We start from the raw sequence: 20,024 nt of genomic DNA, 5'->3' as shown, positions 1-20,024 counted from the left end.
ACTCATTAATACATATTTTAACAAATCTTGACCAAAATTTGAGAGATATACCTGTGAAAAATAGAAGCAAAAACAAAAGTGTTGCATTTAAATTTTTATTCAGTGTAGTTTCCAGAGGGTATTTCAGCTTTGTGCATGGCACAGCTCATCTCTATCATACGGGGTGTCACACATACAGTACTTAGCTACACTCTGGGCAGAGCAAGACTTCTTAAGACACCTGCTATGCTGATGAATGCAATGAATTTACAAAATAAAGTGGAAGCATTTCACACTCGTTAGCACGGTATATCACAAGCATGCGGAGACAATATAATAACAGTCAGTATCTTTCAATTGCTTTTTACAGAAGAAACACTTCATAAACACCTGACTACATCTAAGTATGACTGAGAACAAGTCTCCCTTGGCACTGCGACTCATACAGTAGCTTATGGAAAATGTCAGCTTATACCGGCAAAGTTCGCCATCGGCACCCAACACACAGTAGACTACATCTACACTGTTAAGTTTACTGTTGAGTTTCTCTGTTGCTGTATATGCTGTAAGACAGAAAGACTGGATAAAGAGGTATTAGAGTAAATACAGTAATGACCACAGAACAGACTGGAATTGAAATTCGTCCCTCCCTTTAGCAGCTACAGACGACCCCAGGTTTTCCTGTGCAGTGAGAACATTAAGAACAGTTTTAAGCCTTCGTACACGGTAGATTTCATTTGTCACTGAAGCACAGGGAAGATTGTACCTTGACAATTGCGCATTGTCGATATGTTAAAGCTTTTTAGTTATCTGTGTGCTTCAGCGTACAGTCACTGCCATTTCATTTACAAAGAGAGTAGCAAGGGGGATGCCTGTGAACGGTGCTGTGTGGAGCTACATGACCTGTTGGTTCCTGAGAAGTTTTTTGGATTTATGAAACTTTGCCCTGACTGAATGTCCCTGTCAAGCACCACCACAAGTTAATGAAGCCAAGTCGGCCTCCTGATATAACAGTCTCACTGACATTTTACAAGTGCATAATTCTCGCACCTTTATCTCCATCCATATTGATCTTGCTATATGCCTGTTTTTTAACTGAAGATCTTGATGTGATATTGAGAGCCTTGTTGTGGCATTAACAAGTAAAGTGATGGGTTACATGCTTGTATAGTGACGGCTGCTGTCATGGTCTCAGTAGTCCCAGCCTCATGCAAATGCTGTGAGCTGTCATTGATGCTGCAGCAGAATACCTGAGGCCATGGCCTTGGATGTCCTACTGCCTCTCTTTCTCAACAGTAACTGGGTCAAGATTAATACGCCTCTGGCCCCAATTCTGCTCTCCTGCAACATCTCCCACTGGCACTTAATTAAGTCTCTGCATGGCTGTCACAACTGTTGCATCCGGAGGCTGATTCATGGTGAGAGGGGCCAGTCTTAAGTCCTGCTTGTTAAGACTGAGTGCAGTTGTCCTGTGCATTTCCTATGTGTGGGTGAAGGCTTTTCACCTCCACTATAACTCCGGGGAGCTACGTGGCATCTCAGCAGCAATACAGAGGAGTTATATATATATATATATATGTGTATATACTGTATATACGTTTTGTTTTTTTCTTTCATCATAGAATCATTGGCTGCCTCTACCTTCAGAGTTTCTTGCTTCGAGCATTATTGTTCTTTTTTGCATGAAAATATTCCAAATAACACACAGAGGATCCCACTGCACTGTCCAGCTTCCTCCTCAAGTGAAGTACTTGCAGTTTGTGGAGTCAATCACACAATAGGGTGTGCACTTGAGGTGACCATATGACCTGTGAATAACAGGAGAAACAACTTTTAAAGGTCCAGTGTGTAGGATTTAGAGGGATATAGTGGCACAAATGGAATATAATACAATAAGTACGTTTAAGTATGTAATCACTGGAAAATAAGAATTGTTGTGTTTTTGGTGCTTTTGTCACTTAGTATGAGTTGTTTATATTTCCATAGGGAGTGGGTCCTTGTCCACACCGAATGTTGCACTGAAAATTTTCTACAGTAGCCCATAAACAAACAGCCAACTACTGGCTATAGACAGTGTCATTCACTTTTTTTTTTTTTTTTACATTGGCCACAGTAGTAAGCAGTAGCTCTGCCACAAGCTGCATTAGAAAAATGCTGATTTATTTTTACGTGAAACTGATATATTCAGTCTTTTTACCAATTTATATTACCACATCTGTTTGTTTTAGAGACGAAGACTTGACTTCTGCAAGACTGACAAAGACTTCTGCAGATAATTAAGCTCCCAGTAAAAACCTCCAGACCATCTTGATCTGAGCACACATTAGCGGGTGCTGGGCTAGCAGACGGTCTCCAATAACCCAAACAGCATCTGAGAAACACTGGAGGAGACCTCTATGCATAATTTGTCTCCTGGTTAAAAACTCCTCAACAATGAACACTGAGGGAAATTCTAACCAGGAGAAGTTTCAGCTGGCTGCGATCTGTAATCATCACCATTAGATGCCACTAAATTTCCTAAATCTTACTCACTTCTCCTTTAACATGTCATCACAACAACTCTCATACATCAAATACTGATGTCAACATATAATTGTATTCTGAGCTTACCCTGGAAGATATGAATTACACGTCTGGTAACCGAAGTCCTTTCCATCACACTCCTCAGCCCCCTCATAGCGGTATCCATCCCCACAGTAGGCATGTTTACACTCTGTAGTAAGATGAGACAGCAGTGGTGGAGGGTCCATGCTGAATGTGCATAGCAACTAAGGTACAACTAAGGAGCTATTATAGAACAACAAACATGGACTTGTGACTTACTGACGCAGCCGTCAGTGACGACTCTGTTCCTGTCATCACACTCTTCCCCGTTGGAAATCTGCACTATCCCATCACCGCAGTAACCTTCATCATCAGGTGCGTTTTCCATGGACTGGAACGGCGTCAGCTGGAATGGAAAAGTCTTTTAAAGAGTTTAAAAAGTTAAACCAAAGGAAAAAGAAAAGTTACGATGTATGAAACAAGATTGTTACACCAAAATCTGCGACCAACATGAGAATTTCTGTTGTATTTCTAGCTGTTAGCCAAAAATTGTGGCCTTTAATATTCAGATACTAAAGACAAATTGTGACACTTCACCTGACGATATTTGGTCAACACCTTTTCATATAATTCATATTCTAGCACCACAAAATCTGACAAATTCCACAAATCACAACTATCAAAATGTGTGAACATATGTAAATACACTGTTAACACCATATGTGTTAACAGCATCAAAATAAATGCAGTTACATATGATAAAACAATAAATAAATAAAACAGAAATGATGACCCTTAAGATTGTGTGACCTCTCATAATTAAGTATGTGAACAAGCATAATAAAATTTAAGGCAAAATCTGTTAGGTGACATATTTTGGTGTAACAAAGACAATCTGATTTTCCTGCACACAATGATACCTGGATTGGCAGCCAGCCATCAATGTCTTTGAAATAGAGAGATCTCTGGTCTTTGCGGAATGCAAGAGCGTTATCTGTGTGAAGGCGCTCCAGTTCTTCCTCGTTGCTCACGACGAATATCTGAATGAAAGGCAAAGTGAAGATATTTACTGTCATCTTTTCAATATTTAGTTCATTTTGAATTATATGGTTGGCGTCCTGCTGGAATGCAATTTTGAGATATTGAGCATCAAAATTTAATATCTCTGCTCAGCAATATCCATTTCCCCAGAAGGCATACTTTTATCTCTCAAAACTTTTTTATCTTTAAATAATTTACTCAGAAGTATTGAAACCAAATAACCCCCAGGTTTCTAAAAAAAAAAACACAAATCAAAGTAACATCTATAGTAGCTGCATAAAATAGTAAATTTTAAATACAAACCTTTTATGTATTTTGATTTTCTTTAAATGTGTGTGTTGAATGCTTCAATACATCATGAAATACTGTACATAACTGTTTGCATTCAAGAAGACTATTAATTCCTCACCGCTGGCACTTTGGGATAGTTTCCTCTCGAAGGATAATCATCAAATGGAGAATTACTGAGAGAACCACAGCTACACTTTCCAGGAGGCCCTGGTAGACCACGTGCACCCTTTGCTCCAACCATGTAGAGTCCTAAACATAGACAGGGAGAAGAAAATATGATATAAAAAGAAACAAAGCACAAAAAGAGTGAGTAGCTCAAGTAGTGTGAGTGTTGCTGAGAGTACAGTCTACAGAAACTGATATAAATACTGTAAGTCATGAAATGTGGTATCTCCGATTCATCTATCAAGAAGGAAACTCAATCAACTTGATACATTCAGAAACCTGATCAAGATAACAATTCTCACTTTAATTATCTGGTGACATAACATTTGTAAAACTGCAGGGAGGCTCGCCATCTGTAAATCAATTTTAGCCACATGATGTCATGACGACAGCGTCTTGTTTCACCTTGGGAGATACAGTTTCTCTGGTGCTAAATAAGACTACCGGTGTTACCTCTAACATGGGTCTTAAGTGTGCTTCCTTTTGCTGACGGGGCCATTTGCTGCTTTTTACACCTGCTTTTCACACATTCTCAGAGGAAGTGCAGAGCCACACACACAAATAAACCCCAACAATCACTTGTTGGAGATATCTGGAAAAGGTTAAAGTTCTCACCTGTGGCAGGTGAACCAGGAGGACCAGGGTGACCTGGAGTTCCCTGTGGGCCTGCAGGTCCCATTGGGCCAACACTGCCTGTGTCTCCTTTTACTCCCTGAAATGCAATCAAAACAACACACAGTGTAATTAGATTTTAAAAATTTCTTTATATAATGTTGCAGAGATCATTTTTTTAAATACAAATGCTCAGTCCTGAGTTTGCAATAGAACATTTTAAGCATTGGACATAAATTACATTCTGGAGAGAAAACTTGCTCAGTATCTCTTTTGTCTCTGCTTTGTTCGCATTCAAGTTTGTCTGCATGTTTGACAGATTTTTTGTACAATGCATGCTTGTAAAAAATTAAGTGCTCAAAATGTCTCATTGCACACTGTAATATCCACTGACTTTCTTCTGTTATTTTTCTGGAGGAGAGCTGTCTCTCTCGCTGCATTGTAGGTCCGCCACAGCCCTCCTGAGTGCCTGCATCAGCCACGCCTGAACTTTATTTGATCTGCTGTTGAATTTGTTACTGGTGAAATGCCTCTTGATAGTCACCACCTTGATGCAGCTCTGTTTAACCTTTATCTTTGCTGACTGGTTGTTAGGAGTGCCTTGCTCAGTTCGTCATGATGACTTAAAAGAGGGGTCTTTAATCTTTTTCAGGCCAAGGACAACTTGGCTGAAACGGAGGCGGAGCAGTGATACACCACCACATTTATCGTAGAAAGTTTGAGTTGCATATTAAACTGGACCTACAACAGGGAATAGGGAGGTCTTAAGTTCACATATGAACATAATCATTTATGGTGCATATGATACTAAGATATTTTAATAACAGTTATGTTGTGTTAGTGTCTCTTGCTTGGAAAGTTATAAAACAATGTATTGTGGTTCACAAGAATGTAAATACACTTGAAATAGCAGTTTCATCTAACTGGCCAAAATGTTTCAATAGAACATAAGTGTTAGCCAAACACTCTTGTCACCTGCTTGCCTCTCTTCCCTGGTCGGCCAGTGGGTCCTCTGTTTCCAGAGATCCCAGGTTCTCCTTTTGGACCCATTTCACCCTGCACGACAAATAATATCAACTTAATTTGTAATTCTGCAAAACAACAACTGAGAAACTCCTTATTATTTAGAATGGGTGTCTCACTTTCTGTCCAAGCATTCCTGGGAAACCCATTGCACCCTGGGGAGAGAAAACAGTGATAGATGACACACTGCATGTATGCACTATAGTGCTGCTACATTCATAACAACGCTGATAAACTCTGCCCACCTTGTCGCCTTTGACTCCGTTCTCACCGCGATCACCTCGAGAACCCTGATGGAGCAGATTACTGCGTGTTACATCACATTTTTTAATCAAGATGAAACAGAGAAGATGTTATCAATGTTGCGTTTTCTCCTGAATTATAATTTCTATAACAGTCACATACCTTTTCCCCTTTATACCCAGGTAAACCCTACAATTGAAGAAAAAACACATCCAAGATGAAATGAAGTAGTGTGAACGTGACATCATGCCGGGTCACTGCAGTTCACATGTATCTCATACCCTTGGCCCAATTTGTCCTCTGGCTCCTGGCAATCCCATCAGCCCCGCATCACCTTTCTCCCCCTGACACACAGGAAAACATTAGGAATAAGACAAATGTGAATCAGCTTCATATATCTAGACACACCTCCTAAAACATTACCCAAAGCCCAAAGAAGAAGTGATCGGTGAAAACTTAAAATTGAAGGTTTTTTTGTACTATTTCAATCAAGCATTCATATAGCAAAGATTGTTATGTAACAGCGTATTTCATGTGCAAATGGGACTGAACACAAATCAGTCATCTACCCGACCTTGTACTGGCACTTACTGCTCTCATCTCATGTCATATATTACTTCATCTACATTATGAGGTCTGACTTACTCACTTTGGGCCCACTTGGTCCAGGCCATCCAGCTGGTCCCTGCTTCCCAGGAAGTCCGGGAGGACCTGTCCGACCCTAACAGGAGACATCAATTTTAACACAGACGTAGAGATACTTTATAAAAGTCTAATAAAAACAGTTGCTGCCACAGCTGAAGGAGCAGTTATCCAATTATAAAATCACAACCTCTTATGTCTGTTTGCTTTGCAGGAGAAATCTAAGTGCAGTGTTTGCTACATAAGCTGACAGTCTGCTTGCTACAGTATTTATCAGACGCTGCTGCACATGTAGGGGAGAATGACTTTAACGAGCCCTGTCACTTTGCTCTCTTTAATTAAATGATGGGCTGTATATAGAACCGGAGCCCGTGCTTGTGGGAAATAAAATGATTTATGACCTGGCTGAAGCACTAAGCTAAATTGCACTGCAGTGCTTCAAAGCTGCTCAGTCAGGCCACAAGCAAGCGAGGCTCTCCCTGTGGGCCACTTTCGCTGCTCGTCTACAGCGACGAATCATTTAAGGAGGTCACTTCTCTTCCGCCTGCCCTAATCAAACACTGTTGTCCTGAGCTTTAAATAAAGCTGTGTGAGCTCCTGTTGTAATAGAAAGGGAGGGCCACTTGACAGGGAGGCAGGATGCTGGATGCTGGATGTCTTTGAGGGGTCAATAGTGAGGAGACCATCCCACTGCCATCAAAACAGACTGTCTCAGCAGCTCTGCATCCCTTGCATCCTGTCAGTGTGTCTGTCTCCTGTCAAGGTTGTATTCGCTCACAATTCCTTGATGTACACAACCAGGCACTGGCAGCGCTCTGAGTTACAGCTAGTGAGCAGGCAGAGGCTCTGTATCTCATATTTGAGTAAATCCACTTAGTGGAGAATATGGAGTGATTAATGGAGACTCTCACCTTTTGCCCAGGTCTTCCGATTTCTCCCTGGCAACAGGATACAGAGGAGGAGACAAGGACAGCGGTTATTTAATACACTTCATGCATCATGCATCTTTCAGTCATGCGCAACAGGTCAGTCAAACATTGAATAATGCTCATGAACTGTATAATGAGCTGGGGAAGTTAACTGCTTACTTTTTCTCCTTTCGGCCCTGCTATCCCTGGTAATCCAGGTGGACCCTGATAAACATAAAAACAATAAATATATGTCACATGCTCATAAATCTCAGAGATACTAATCTAAATTAGTTTTATAGTCCACAACCTCCCACCACAAAGTCATGTCTGCTTCTGGGAGCCCACAGCTGCAGTTTCAATTAGTTAAAGGCTGAGTGGCCACTATTGATTTAAAAAGTGCCTTGTGGGTCTCTTTTGAGAAACTGAAACGCTGCTGCAGTCCAGCTGGTGCTGCAACAGCCTGAGATGGGCAAAGCTTTAACAATCATTCAGTGAATCTGCTTTTTGCTCATGAAATGCTGGACTAACAGCACTTATTGAACCAAAACGTCTTCATATCTTTCATCACTAGACTACACAAACACATGGACACATGCTTGGGATGGTAATCCCTGGAATTTACGCGACCCAGTCTGCCTTTCCAGGCTCACAGCTCTTCGGACAGTTTCTGAGAATGATGTGTGGGGCACTGGCAGCCAGTGGAAAAAGGCTATTTGTGTCTGAGCTAAATGTAGAGCGTTAATGGGCTGCTGTGTTGCAGGGGCCAGAGAAATCCCCATCTCCTGCTTTGCAGGAACTCTGAAGTTGAAGAGGATTTTGGGGTAATATGATGTTGGAGTACTAATTCCTAACACCTTGAAGCACCAGAGACAGTCTGTGCCTCACCCACTCTGACAGTGAATTCTACATAAGTCAAATTGTGGGAGGTGTGTTAGAACGGTGTGATGAAGCTAATGCCAGATCTACAGTATATAATTAATGCTGTGATAACAATGATGTGTCAGAAGAGTCTGAATCCTCCTACCTGAGGTCCAGGGAGACCAGCAGGTCCACGGGGGCCTTGAATGCAGGTAGAACTTTTTTCCCCATTGCCCGATTCTGACTCACCATCATCATATGAATTGTCTTCGTTCTGTAAAATAAAAATAAAATTCTGCGTTTATTTTACAGCTTTTACAAATGCTTAGAAGAGATTTAGCAGAATTACACTTTTAAAAATGTTCATGTTGATAAAGTTTTTTTTTTTAGAGAAGTTTGTCTCTGAAACAGCCCAAAGTAAAAGATATGTTACAACATTTTTGTTCCACCATCTGAGTGTTTTAACGGTATCATTCATGGGTTGAAAGACTGTAAGCATGGGGTGGTGTGAGTATCACCCAAGGACATATCAACAGTCAGATATTCCACAATAGAAAGTCACATGACTTTGACTCACATGAGCGTGGCGGCGCCAAAGTGAAGGGGGTGGAGGAAACAGTGGGGGTGGAGGCGGACTCAGTAAACAGCATGGGCTGAATCTCCTTTGCTGCTCCTGGGATCTGAGAGCTGTGCAAGGTTTGCATGCAGAGGCGCACACACAATGATGCCAGCAGTCAAAATTGGAAGAAGAGGGTGAGAGGAGGTCATGTTTATGTTGTATGAACTTATGCAACAACTGAATGTGAAAGCTCGTCATCAGAATAAGAGGACTAATGCTTAACTCATGACACATGGGCATGCAATTTAGGTACATATGATTTTGCAAATATCCCACACATACAGTAAAAAGTAGGCAAGTCAAAGAGGTTAGATTATGCAGGAGCAGCACGAGCGACAGGGAAACAGGTGCAAACTATCAAATCATGACACCCATCCAGCAGAGTTCCTAGAGCTGGACACAGATATGAAGTGCCTGTGCTTCTCACTGAAGCACTGGAGCTGCTCTCGCTATTTATAGAGGCATTTCCAGTCTACCTCATGAGCAACAAGAAAATAAAAACAAGTGTATTTGGCAAAAATAATGAGCTCAAAATGAAATCTAGACTTTTAGTATACTTGCTGTTAACAGCCAAACTCTCTCACCACCTGTGCATAAATAGTACTGTATGTACAGTACAGCACGCACACGCACGCACGCACACACACAAACACACATATAGACTCACAATATTCTTACCCGCTGGGAATGAAATAAAGCTGTCCAGAATAGAGGATTGAGCCAGGCCATAGCAAAACCACAGTGGCAGATACAGTCCAAGTGTTAGAAGAGTCATGCTGCTCCAGATAGTTGCCTGACTTTATTTCTGAGCCACAGCAGCCCCTAACACGCTGCCTTTCTCTCTCTCTCTCTCTCTCCCTCTCTCCTCACTGTCCTCACCCTCCTCTGCTCCCCTCCCTCTCTGCTCGCTCTGCTCTGTCTCCTTTACGCCCTCACAAGAAGGTACGCTGACCAATGCCCATTAAATCTTTCCTCTGCATCAGTGTGCGCTAAAATTACAGGAGACAGCCCGCCAGCTGCCTCGAGTGCCAATATTAGATCTCTACTACTGCAGGGGGTGCCTTTTGTTGTCTCCACTCCTCTCACAGGGAGACTTATCATGACTAACCCACACTGTGCTTTACTGCAAATAGGATTGTGCAGGAAGGTGTCTTTTGAGACAACTTTCAAAGTCTGTCTGCTTGTTTGTATTTATTAGTGTGTCTTTTTGTATGCAGTGCACTGTCCAGCCCCCCACCCCCCCCCCCAGTGCATTGTGGTGTCCATTTAGTCCAGACCAGATTGGTTTTATTGCCCAGTCTGGTCCACAAAATTAAGCATCTGCATTTCCAAGAAGGCTCTTTAGGGGATATGGGAGCTATAAAAAACAGGAAGTAGAAGCAACATTAATTAACATTTTAACTGTGGTAATATGCAAATTATAGGGTTTCCCAAATTAAGATTTATTGTTACATATCAAATTTGAATATTTTTTTATACAGATTTTTGACTATATCAGTACAGCTGCACTAGTTGTGTTTTCTCTTATATATAATGTTTATTAGTCATAGTCTGCTGTTCTCTGCTTTTAACCAAGAACAGAAAGTCATCATCGCCATGCCTTTATCTTTAATTAAAGTTTTTAATTTTATGCCCTCAATGTTATTTTTTTCCTGTGGTATCATAAACCAATATTTTTCATGATAATGTATCGAAGTTAGAAACACTAGAAAGTCTTAAATTTTGCATAAACTACTCATGCACAAGTAGACCACATGTATTATTCAAGTCTGCAGGCAATTGTGAGAAAGGATGCAACTTCATATAAACTAAACCGTAAACATTGTGCACTCAAAAATATGTAGACATTGCATAAGACTGTCACAGTGTTAGAAATGCTTTATCCACATTCTTTAAGATGATGAGGTGTAAAATATGCAAATTTGACAAATCTGGATTGAAGTGTTTTTCAGCACTGAGCTGAACACAAAATTACATTTTTACTTTCTCTGCATTTTAATGGTTTAAAGAAAAGTCCTCTAAGATGTTTCACATTGAGTACAATATATGTATTTAAACAAAAAAGTGAATTCCTTAATAAAGACAATAAAATCAAATGTAACAATTGGAATTGATTGTGTTGACTAGGGGGTAAAACCATGGCGTAGTGAATTACTGTGAGTTATATGTTACTAACATTACCGATTAGATTTATAATATTAGGGAAAAAAAACATGATTTGATATAAAGGAATAACGACAAAAATAATGTTCAGTGTATGTGTAAAATGTTATTTTTGTATTAATTCTTTTTTTAATTTTTAATACTACTGTGAAGTAAGAATTGATAATACAAATCAGTTATTTCATGGAAACAATCACAAAAAAACAAAAGCAGCTTTATATTTTCCCCATTTGAATTTCCTGAGGAAAACGGTCACTGCGGTTCTGACTATGTTCTTGACGGAGGAGGAGGGGGCAGATCCTTCTTTCAGTCTATAAGTTGGAGCGTGTGAGCCAAGGAAACTCCTGCAAATGCAGACAACACAGTTTTATATTAGACCTGAGTTTTGACAGACAAAAGAAATAGTTCATCTTTATCCATTGTCTTGAGATTGAACTTTAAACCTGTGTGGATGACAGTCAGGAGGCAAACGCCTCTAATAAGAGGACAAGTCTTTCTGGTGGTCACAGAGAGCTCAGCACCATGGATACAGTCCTCAATACAACCTTCAAACATGTCGGCAAGGGGTTGCGTGGATACATTCAACATAAACACAGAGGGCCGTGCTTTCTAATTATGGGGACCCTAAAATAGAAAGGTCAGGTTGGTGTGAGGTGGAGGGATTGTGCGCGGAATACAACAGTTCTGCGATGCACCTGGAGTGTGTGGATTACTGTTGAGTAAGGCACGCAGCCCTACAAGGATGAGACGAGAGCCAAGTAAACACCAAGCTGTTTGTTGCTCTACACTGCTCATGAACCGAGATGCTGCTGCTTTTAATCGCGCCTGACTTTGCTGCTGTGGCTGTCAATGTCATTCGAGTCATTGTCCATCTCCTCTCTGTTCTACATCCTGGGTGGCACCAGGTGAAAATGAACCAGGGGCAGCCTTTGGTCATATATATCATCATGTGTCAGAAGGGCTCACTGTCATCACATCATGTCTGCAAGGGCTGAGAGGATAGAGATCTCAATTGTTGTGACCATTGCCAAGTTCTTGACCTTCTAACCTGCACTCTGGCAGTCTGCAAAAAGTGTGCATAAGTTGAAGATTTGGGCAGCTTTAGACCTTGTGCACGCCCATAAGGTCGGGCAATCTGCAAATGCACAGCAGTTTGGGCATTTGGATTTAGCCTTTTACATTTATTGTGAAGCTATAGGTGTTTAATTCTGTCCTAATGATGGACAGGAAACCCCTTAACATTTATTTGACGGCAGTTCTGGGCCTGCTTATGAATGAGGACCTAATTAATCGTTTCACCTTTGCCAGATGGAGTCCCGGCTCCCTGCCATGGGGCATTGTAAATGTTGGAGAAAAAGCAACCCACACCCCTTTAAAGCAGCAGAAAAGCAGCATCGATTAGATCCTCAACCACCAGGGGGCGTTTCATTTTCACAGGATTGATATTGAGGATCTCCTGCCTGTCATAACAGTCTAAGCAGCCACTCAAAAGAGCAATTAACCAAACTCCAGGGGAGTCTTTCATTTTAATCAGCACTTCTCAGGACTAATGACTAATGGGATGACTCTGCTACATGTATTCCTGACAGGTGGCAGTTACCTGCTGTTTTCTGTCTGAGGAGGGGTCGATGAGCACATTTAGGAGGCTTGGTCTCTCCCAGTCGTTCAGACTAAGCTGCAAAGCACTGCGCAGCTCCTCCACCGTTCTCACCAGGAACCCTCGACCTCCAAATGCTGTCATGACCTCATCATAGCGTGCCTCAGGTAGCAGGGTGACAGGAGGGGCTCTGACAGTCAACATGATTTTGAGAGATATGTTTCATTACATCACAGCATGTAACATGTATAGTGAATGTTTCAATCATTTGCCCAATTATGTGTGACTCACATAGATGTAAGATCTCCCATTTTTGACATTTCTTTCCACATCTCAGTATCCACTCCACTGTAAATGCCATTATTATTGACGACGATGATGACCACAGGTAGATTATACCTGTTACAAGTAACACAGAGAAAAGTGCAATTAAATAGCAGTTGGGGTGGTGGTATGTACTGTATATGTTATACAGAAAGTGAGTCAATCAACCCACCTGCACATGGTTTCAACCTCCATGCCAGAAAAACCAAAGGCACTGTCTCCTTCCACACAGACTATCCTTTGGTTTCCATTCTTGCTCCTTTCCACAGCAGCTGCTGCTATAGCAAAGCCAAGGCCGACTCCCATTGTTCCAAATGTCCCAGCATCCAGCCTAAACATCAGCAGGATTAGCTAACAACAGTCTACTTAAATGAACACAGATCGGAAAGCTTACTTTAGTCAAAAGCGGATCTTTACAACATGTTTTAATGTCAAATGCATATTTGCTGAGCTCTTTGAATGAAGTGCTCAATCTCTTTAGCAGCATGGTTTACAAAAGTTCACATTTTCTAATGGGTGGATTACTATTTTTGCAGCAGATGACACAACTGCCTGATATTATATTACTTAATGTCAACAAAGATAATTTTGCAGTTCAAACCTCAGCTTGATTGCACCTCAGGCTCTGAGATCCTCTATGTCTAAAAGACACAAATTCTTGCATCCTTTGAAAATTTAGATGGAAAGGATTCTGACAAAATTACTATTAGCAAAAAAGAACACCTAATATAATGCCCTTTTACTCTAGCCAAATTCAGGAGAACATTTGTATGTATAAACACTGAACTGGGAAAAATGCAAAACACAACAGAGAAACGTGTCTTTAAGGTTGATAAGACTGCCTTGCCTGTGTCGAGGTAAGTAGTTGTTCAACATGGTGCGTCCTATGTCCATAGTGTTTGCACCCTCGCTGACAATGATACAGTCATGTGGCAGCAGCTGGGAAACATGATGAAATACTGTGTAGTAGTTCATGGGCATCGTTGACTGAAAAGCGAGCGCCTGTGGATAGAAATGAGCAAAAATCTAAAAAAAATGAGGAACTGTTTGAGTAACCACCTACACAAAATGATAGGGCCCCTTCCTAAAAGCTTTAGGTAGCTTACTCAGGGTGTCCCTAACGTCGCTTATATTTTTTGCACTGTATTCTGCACCATTGTGTTACTTTACATGACGTGAACAAAAAATGAAATAAATGAAAAATATTTCATGGGCTTTTTAAAAGTGACTCTGAACCCACCTTTGATATTTTTGCATTAGCAGCTATTTTGTCCTTGAGTGTGCTCCACCACTCTGTATCAGAGGGATATTTCCAGCCAATTTTATGGACACCCTCAAGGAGCTAAAAAACAAACAAACAAACAACAAATCACCTTCCACAAACACACAAGAGCTGTTATCTAAGCAACCTGTAGGCTATAATGTAAGATTAGGCATATAAAAGGCCTTCCATGAGTGTTGTATTGATATACAGTACAACATCACGGGGACTTATAACTCCATGTATCACTCCGCTTTCCAGCTGTTTTAAATCTTTAATTAGCCCGGAAGCAAAAACAGTTGGGGGGAACTTCCACTTTTTTCGGGGCTCATGCGTGTGTTGGAGTTTGGGTTAAGGAAATTAAAAGGGCAGCAGTTGCTGTTGGAGCTGTCACACCGTCTTCCGTCCCGTTTATTGTTTCATTAGTTATCCAGTTAGGCGAACCCTGGACGCTCGGTTACACTGGTGGCAGCAGTGTTCTTCAACAAGCGGCTGTGAGGGCGTTTCTGTGGACGTGTGGAGCCGTTACCTGCGCGGTTGTTTTTAGCTTAGCTGCCCCAGTATAGCTAGGTGGCTAACTCCCGCGGGGTGCTTCAAGACCGTGAACAACTACGCTACGAACAAGTGGCGCGAGATGTTTGACAGACGCTGACTAGGACTCAACCTGTCCTCTCCCTTCACTGGCGACAGGACCCAGAGTTTCTTCAGATGGGTGAGGCAGCTGGAGGCGGCGGAGACTGCAGCTATGAGCCGGTAAGGATTCTTCCTGACACACAATATACAATAGTCTGCTACAGTTTACAGTCTTATTTCACTGGAAACACGCAGATAATTGTACATGATACTTAACAACTACCCTGCGCATAACTTGTAGACCTAACGAACACAAGGCTAGTTTGTAGGGAAAAGTTTTGTGTTGCTAAGCAATAGTTTTCACATCCAGCGGATGCGGAACTATTTGTGTCGGCGGAGGGACTCGGGTTGTTTCGGGCGTGGTTTTGTAGCAGTAAACGCGACGGAGAGCTCCGTGACCGTCTCAGCCCTGCTCAGCTCGTGCTCTGATCGCGGCGCACGCTCATGAGTTTCTCCTTATGGAGGGAAAGTTAGGTTATAATAGTACAAGTAATTCAGGTTACAAATTTTTATTTTCATTATCCAGTCATGCCGACCGTAGAATGTGCTAGTAGGTGTTTCATATCACGTGCCATGAATACATTGGATGAAAAATGAGCTAACATTATCAAGAAGCTAACTTTACACTGACAAGTTTCCTTTGGAAACAAACGCTTGGTAGCTTTTCCGTTAAATTGGTTAACCCTAACGTTATACTATAAAACTCCAACGTAAGTTTGTAACCAATTTTAAGTGAATCTCACCTCATCAATACATGTCCAATTTACAAATGAGTGTATGACAGTTTAGAGTGATTCTGGCCTGTTAGCATGGTAACAGTACCTTATAGAGCACCCTCTACAGCGAAGGTACTTTTGCAAACAATATTATAAGGCTATTGAATAATGACCTTTTTTATTTTAAATACTTTCTTTCCTCATAACTTGTACATTTGATCTCAGACCTGTATACATGAAAACTGATTGTCTGTTGTGTTTGGGCTGAGCATGATGCCAGACACAACTCCGAATACACAGACCCCTCCATCGTGCCAGCAGCAAATTTAAGTGTTTCTTTGTAAATAGATAGATCATAAAATAGATAGATCATAAAAATTACAAAATCATCTCTGTTTGAAGTTACAGTTGGGCATGAGGTTCCCTGCAAGTTTAATTATGGGGTTGAGACAAATATAAGCTTAATAAACAACTTTTTAGGTTACGGATTTGCTAGTTTAACTGACAAGGGACGAAAGGCTCTCAAGCTGATGAGAACGTGCATCAGGCGCACACCACTCTTGGTTGTGACGATACAACAGCACTCCCTCTTGTGTGATATTGCTTAAATATATATGGATTTATTTTATTTTATTTATTTTTTTTAAAAAGAGAGTTTGAGTGCTGACTGAAGTAGAGTTACCTGAGTGACGATAGCGTTTATGTCTCCCAGGAGAGCAACAGCAGGTTTCACATTGTTCCCCATCTCCTCAGCACAAAGGTCAACCTGCATACAGAGAGCAGTTGTGTTTTGTTATTATTCCATAAGATTTCTAGCAACAGTTAAAAAATGGAGCAGGAGATATGTCCCATGAAACACACATACTGCACCGACACAACAGTATTTAAGTATTTACAGTAATGCTTACATTAGTTTTACACAACATTAATTATTCACAAATCAAAGACACTTTGCTTATTCATTGACATACCTGAATAATCTTGACGTTGGGGTCAAATCTAGGTGGCAGACCAAAATGCAGGATCCAATTTAACCTGGCTCCTAGCAGAAGCACAACATCCGTCTGGAGAAGAGCTCTGCATAATAGAAAAAATGGAGAAAGAGATGGAGTAACATTAGGTTCAGTCAAAAACTTGAAGAAACAAAACAAAAAGAAGCAGAGAATAGCCTATTTACAAATGTTTAGTAAAAAATATATATATCAAAAGAACTTTAAATTTTTTTTAAAGAATTTTAAATTCAAGCCCTTTCAATGACCCCTGTCCATTTATGTCTATTTTCAAAAACCTTCAAGGTCTTGATACTTCCCCCTCAAATTCAGAAACTTTTAAGAATTTCAAGGACCTGTGTGAACCCCAAGGATTATAATAATGGCACTGACTAAATGAACTGGACTTTAGACTTTTTTTAATAGCTGTACATGTTTATAGTGGTAGGGAGGCTGACCTTGAGCGGGCAGCAGCCACACAGTTTGTGTGATCATCAGGTAGAACCCCTTTCCCCATGGGGGTGGGCAGAAATGGCAGACCACTCATTTCCACAAACTCCCTCAGAGCAGTTTCTGCTCGACCATAAGCTGCTCCTGTTGGGCACAACAATCCTCACATCATTGTGACATATGTAATGAACAACTCTGATTCACCTGTGATAGAGGAAATGTAGAGTTTCTAGCTTATTCAGCGTAATAGAGTTACCTTTGCCAATGATGACAAGCGGCCTTTTAGCTGCTTTCAAGACAGAGATGGCTTCAGTGATTGCACCATGGGGAGCCAAACTCACTGGTGGAGCTGCACAGCAGGGCACAACTCTGCAGGAGAAGCATACTTATATAAAAGTCAACACACCTCGAATAAGTGACACTGTGCAGAGAAAAAAAAAGACAGCAAACCTGACTTTGCTCCTGTCCACTTTGGCATTGACCATGTCCCCAGCAATGTCCACATAACAAGCACCCGAACGCCCATACATGCTTGTGCGAACTGCCTATGAAAACAAACACAAATAAACTTGATTCCATCCAACTATGTAAAATATCTTATTAATCTGCTGTGATAAAGGACACAATACAAGATCAGACAGTGTAACAATAAGCTGGGATATGTCACCTTCTCTATCACTGAAGGGATGGCTTCCAGGCTGCTGGGTCTGGCAGAGAACTTGCTGTAAAGGCGACATGCTTCCACCTATCAGCAAATGAAAAATAGTGTCAATTTAATGAAGCATTAGTGAGCAAAAATCCACATGAAGGTTTGCATTACTTGGGGAAACTCCTGAAAGGCTCCAGCTGTTTCCTGGTTTCGATCCGAGGAGCCTCCAATAACAACCACCGGCCTGTACAGAGGCAACATACACATTATAAATGATGTGACCTGGGCCCACAGGAGTCATGTTAAGCTGCCAGCTGCATAAAAATCATACCAGCAGTTCATGTTAGCATTGGCCATTCCACCCAAAGCATGAATGAGTCCAGGACCAGACACCACCAGGCAGGCACCTGGTCTGCATACAGACAACCACAGGAGACAGCAACACATGTAACAGGGGTTGACTGATATTGTTTTTTCTGGGCTGATACTGATACTGATTATCAGTAGTTAATGAGACCTATAACCAATATTTGGAAGCAATATGCATTTAAAATAAAAATGAAAATGTTTCTGTCTATATAAAGAATTTTGAATATAACAAACTCCCACACAAAACTTTGTTTAAATGCCTTCAGCAAATCTTTAATCAAAACTGAAACTTTCAACATCATATAGCCTGCAGCAAGTTTTTTATAAAGTGAAAATTAAAATCAAAATGAATAATTTAAAGCTCCCTGAGGTTTTACAAAGTAAAAGTTCCTCCCATGCTGACACTTTCTTTGCATTTTTTTAATTAATTAATTTTATCTGCGATCATTAAATTAAAACGCAGATACAGATAGTCTGCAAAATGCCAAATATTATTGGCCCCAATAATCTGCCAGGCCACCCCTAACTTCTAAGATACAAACTGACAAACCAGCTACAATTATTCTGTCCAGTTATTAGAAGTCTTACCTCCCAGTGAGGTATCCAATGGCAGATGCTGCATAACATGCCTGTTGTGTGACATAGTTTCGTTTATATCAAAATACCACTGTGTAGTTAAGGATTGTAAGTGCAGGTTAACGGCCGTGTAGCAGGATGTAGCAGGATAATAATACGTGTTTTACCGCTTGTTCGTTGCGCATTCCCACATACTTGATCCCTGCAGCCTGAGCAGCCATGGCCACTTCTATGACAGGAACACCAACTATCCCAAACATGTACTCCACTTTCTGCAGGGGAAGAATATGCTTCTTGATACAGCAGTTTACGCGTTTTAATAAGAAGTGCGATTGCACATAGCAATTAACTGTATTTTTGTGTATTCAAAGTTTCAACTTAACTTTGAACTTTGACACACTTTTAGCATGACACGCAAGCGTGGTTAGATTGTAGCAGTTCAGCACAGACAATGAGTTAACTTACAGGATCGAGTCGGAATTTATTAACTTAATAACTTAATAAATCTTCGCAGTATTTGTGTTTGTAAACGGTCTTACCTGAGCCTTTAGCGACTCTGCAATCAGCTGAGCTCCTGTCACTTCGTCCATGGCTGTCCGCTGGCTGTTAGCCACAAACTGTTACACTGTTGTGTACCCACAGAGGCTCAAGTAAGGCCACGCTGTCATAAACTGTTCCAGCTACCAGCTACGTAAATAAATTACTAATTCTTGCTTGTTGTAACCATGGATCTGGGTTATAACCCTCTATCTGCCTGTAAACGGCTCTGAACCCGCCCCGAATCAATCGCTTCCGGGTTGCAAGCCAATCACGGGAGTCTATATGAACGCGTGACCTCACACGACACGTCTTTCAGGTAGAGCTGAAAAATCAAATACAATGCATAGACAACTGTACTTCACACGTACTGTTTACAAGGGATTTCCAGTCAAAATGTCAAAATCTAAAATAATCTGACACTTAAAAAGATTTTAACAATATGTGTTGAATTGCCTTTGTTTTCATTGTGGAGCTCTGACTTGAACTGCTACCACAGACTTCTCTCAGCTGATTATATCGAATTTAAATGTCATGTATTAGTATTTGAAATATTACATAACTGATCATAGCAAGCTAGAGATACATTGTGCATATGATTCTTTATTGGGAGAGGGTTTAAGGCCTAGATCATTATATTGTTTACATTATTAATGTTTTGGAATAAGAATAAGTCGAATGCACTAAAACATCTCAATGGATCTTGCTGTCTCTTTGGTTGTCACTCTGCAAACTGTACTACTTACTTAATAGTAATAATAATAACTCAACTTCTACAGGAGTGCCCTGGCCAAGGCTACACAGACATAACATAAACATAAAATTTCAAAAA

At 40.9% G+C, this 20,024-nt stretch overlaps 2 protein-coding genes across 2 annotated transcripts; both read right to left on the bottom strand.

Annotated features, from left to right (window-relative positions):
• Positions 1–165: 165 nt before the first annotated feature.
• On the bottom strand, positions 166–10,161 carry colq (collagen-like tail subunit (single strand of homotrimer) of asymmetric acetylcholinesterase). The gene is made up of 17 exons (XM_042489158.1): positions 9,607–10,161; positions 8,887–8,996; positions 8,476–8,583; positions 7,629–7,673; positions 7,452–7,478; positions 6,548–6,619; positions 6,180–6,242; positions 6,061–6,087; positions 5,901–5,945; positions 5,775–5,810; positions 5,608–5,688; positions 4,636–4,732; positions 3,974–4,104; positions 3,444–3,563; positions 2,803–2,944; positions 2,590–2,692; positions 166–1,787 (listed from the first exon to the last, which is right to left on the bottom strand). Exons 1-17 carry the CDS (start codon positions 9,701–9,703, stop codon positions 1,718–1,720), a joined length of 1,374 nt encoding a protein of 457 aa, XP_042345092.1. The 5' UTR covers positions 9,704–10,161; the 3' UTR covers positions 166–1,717.
• Positions 10,162–11,189: 1,028 nt separating this feature from the next.
• On the bottom strand, positions 11,190–19,414 carry hacl1 (2-hydroxyacyl-CoA lyase 1). Its single transcript, XM_042490089.1, has 17 exons — positions 19,195–19,414; positions 18,823–18,927; positions 18,668–18,708; positions 18,042–18,122; positions 17,882–17,954; positions 17,729–17,806; positions 17,512–17,606; positions 17,318–17,430; positions 17,070–17,205; positions 16,594–16,699; positions 16,305–16,388; positions 14,253–14,354; positions 13,860–14,014; positions 13,185–13,343; positions 12,980–13,087; positions 12,692–12,878; positions 11,190–11,435 (listed from the first exon to the last, which is right to left on the bottom strand). Exons 1-17 carry the CDS (start codon positions 19,243–19,245, stop codon positions 11,403–11,405), a joined length of 1,707 nt encoding a protein of 568 aa, XP_042346023.1. The 5' UTR covers positions 19,246–19,414; the 3' UTR covers positions 11,190–11,402.
• Between the last annotated feature and the right edge of the window lie 610 nt (positions 19,415–20,024).

The sequence above is a fragment of the Plectropomus leopardus genome, chromosome 7 (assembly GCF_008729295.1).
Source record: "Plectropomus leopardus isolate mb chromosome 7, YSFRI_Pleo_2.0, whole genome shotgun sequence".
Lineage (NCBI taxonomy): Eukaryota > Metazoa > Chordata > Actinopteri > Perciformes > Serranidae > Plectropomus > Plectropomus leopardus.
The sequence above is the reverse complement of the archived record's forward strand: the minus strand, read 5'-3'. Positions and strand labels throughout refer to the sequence as shown.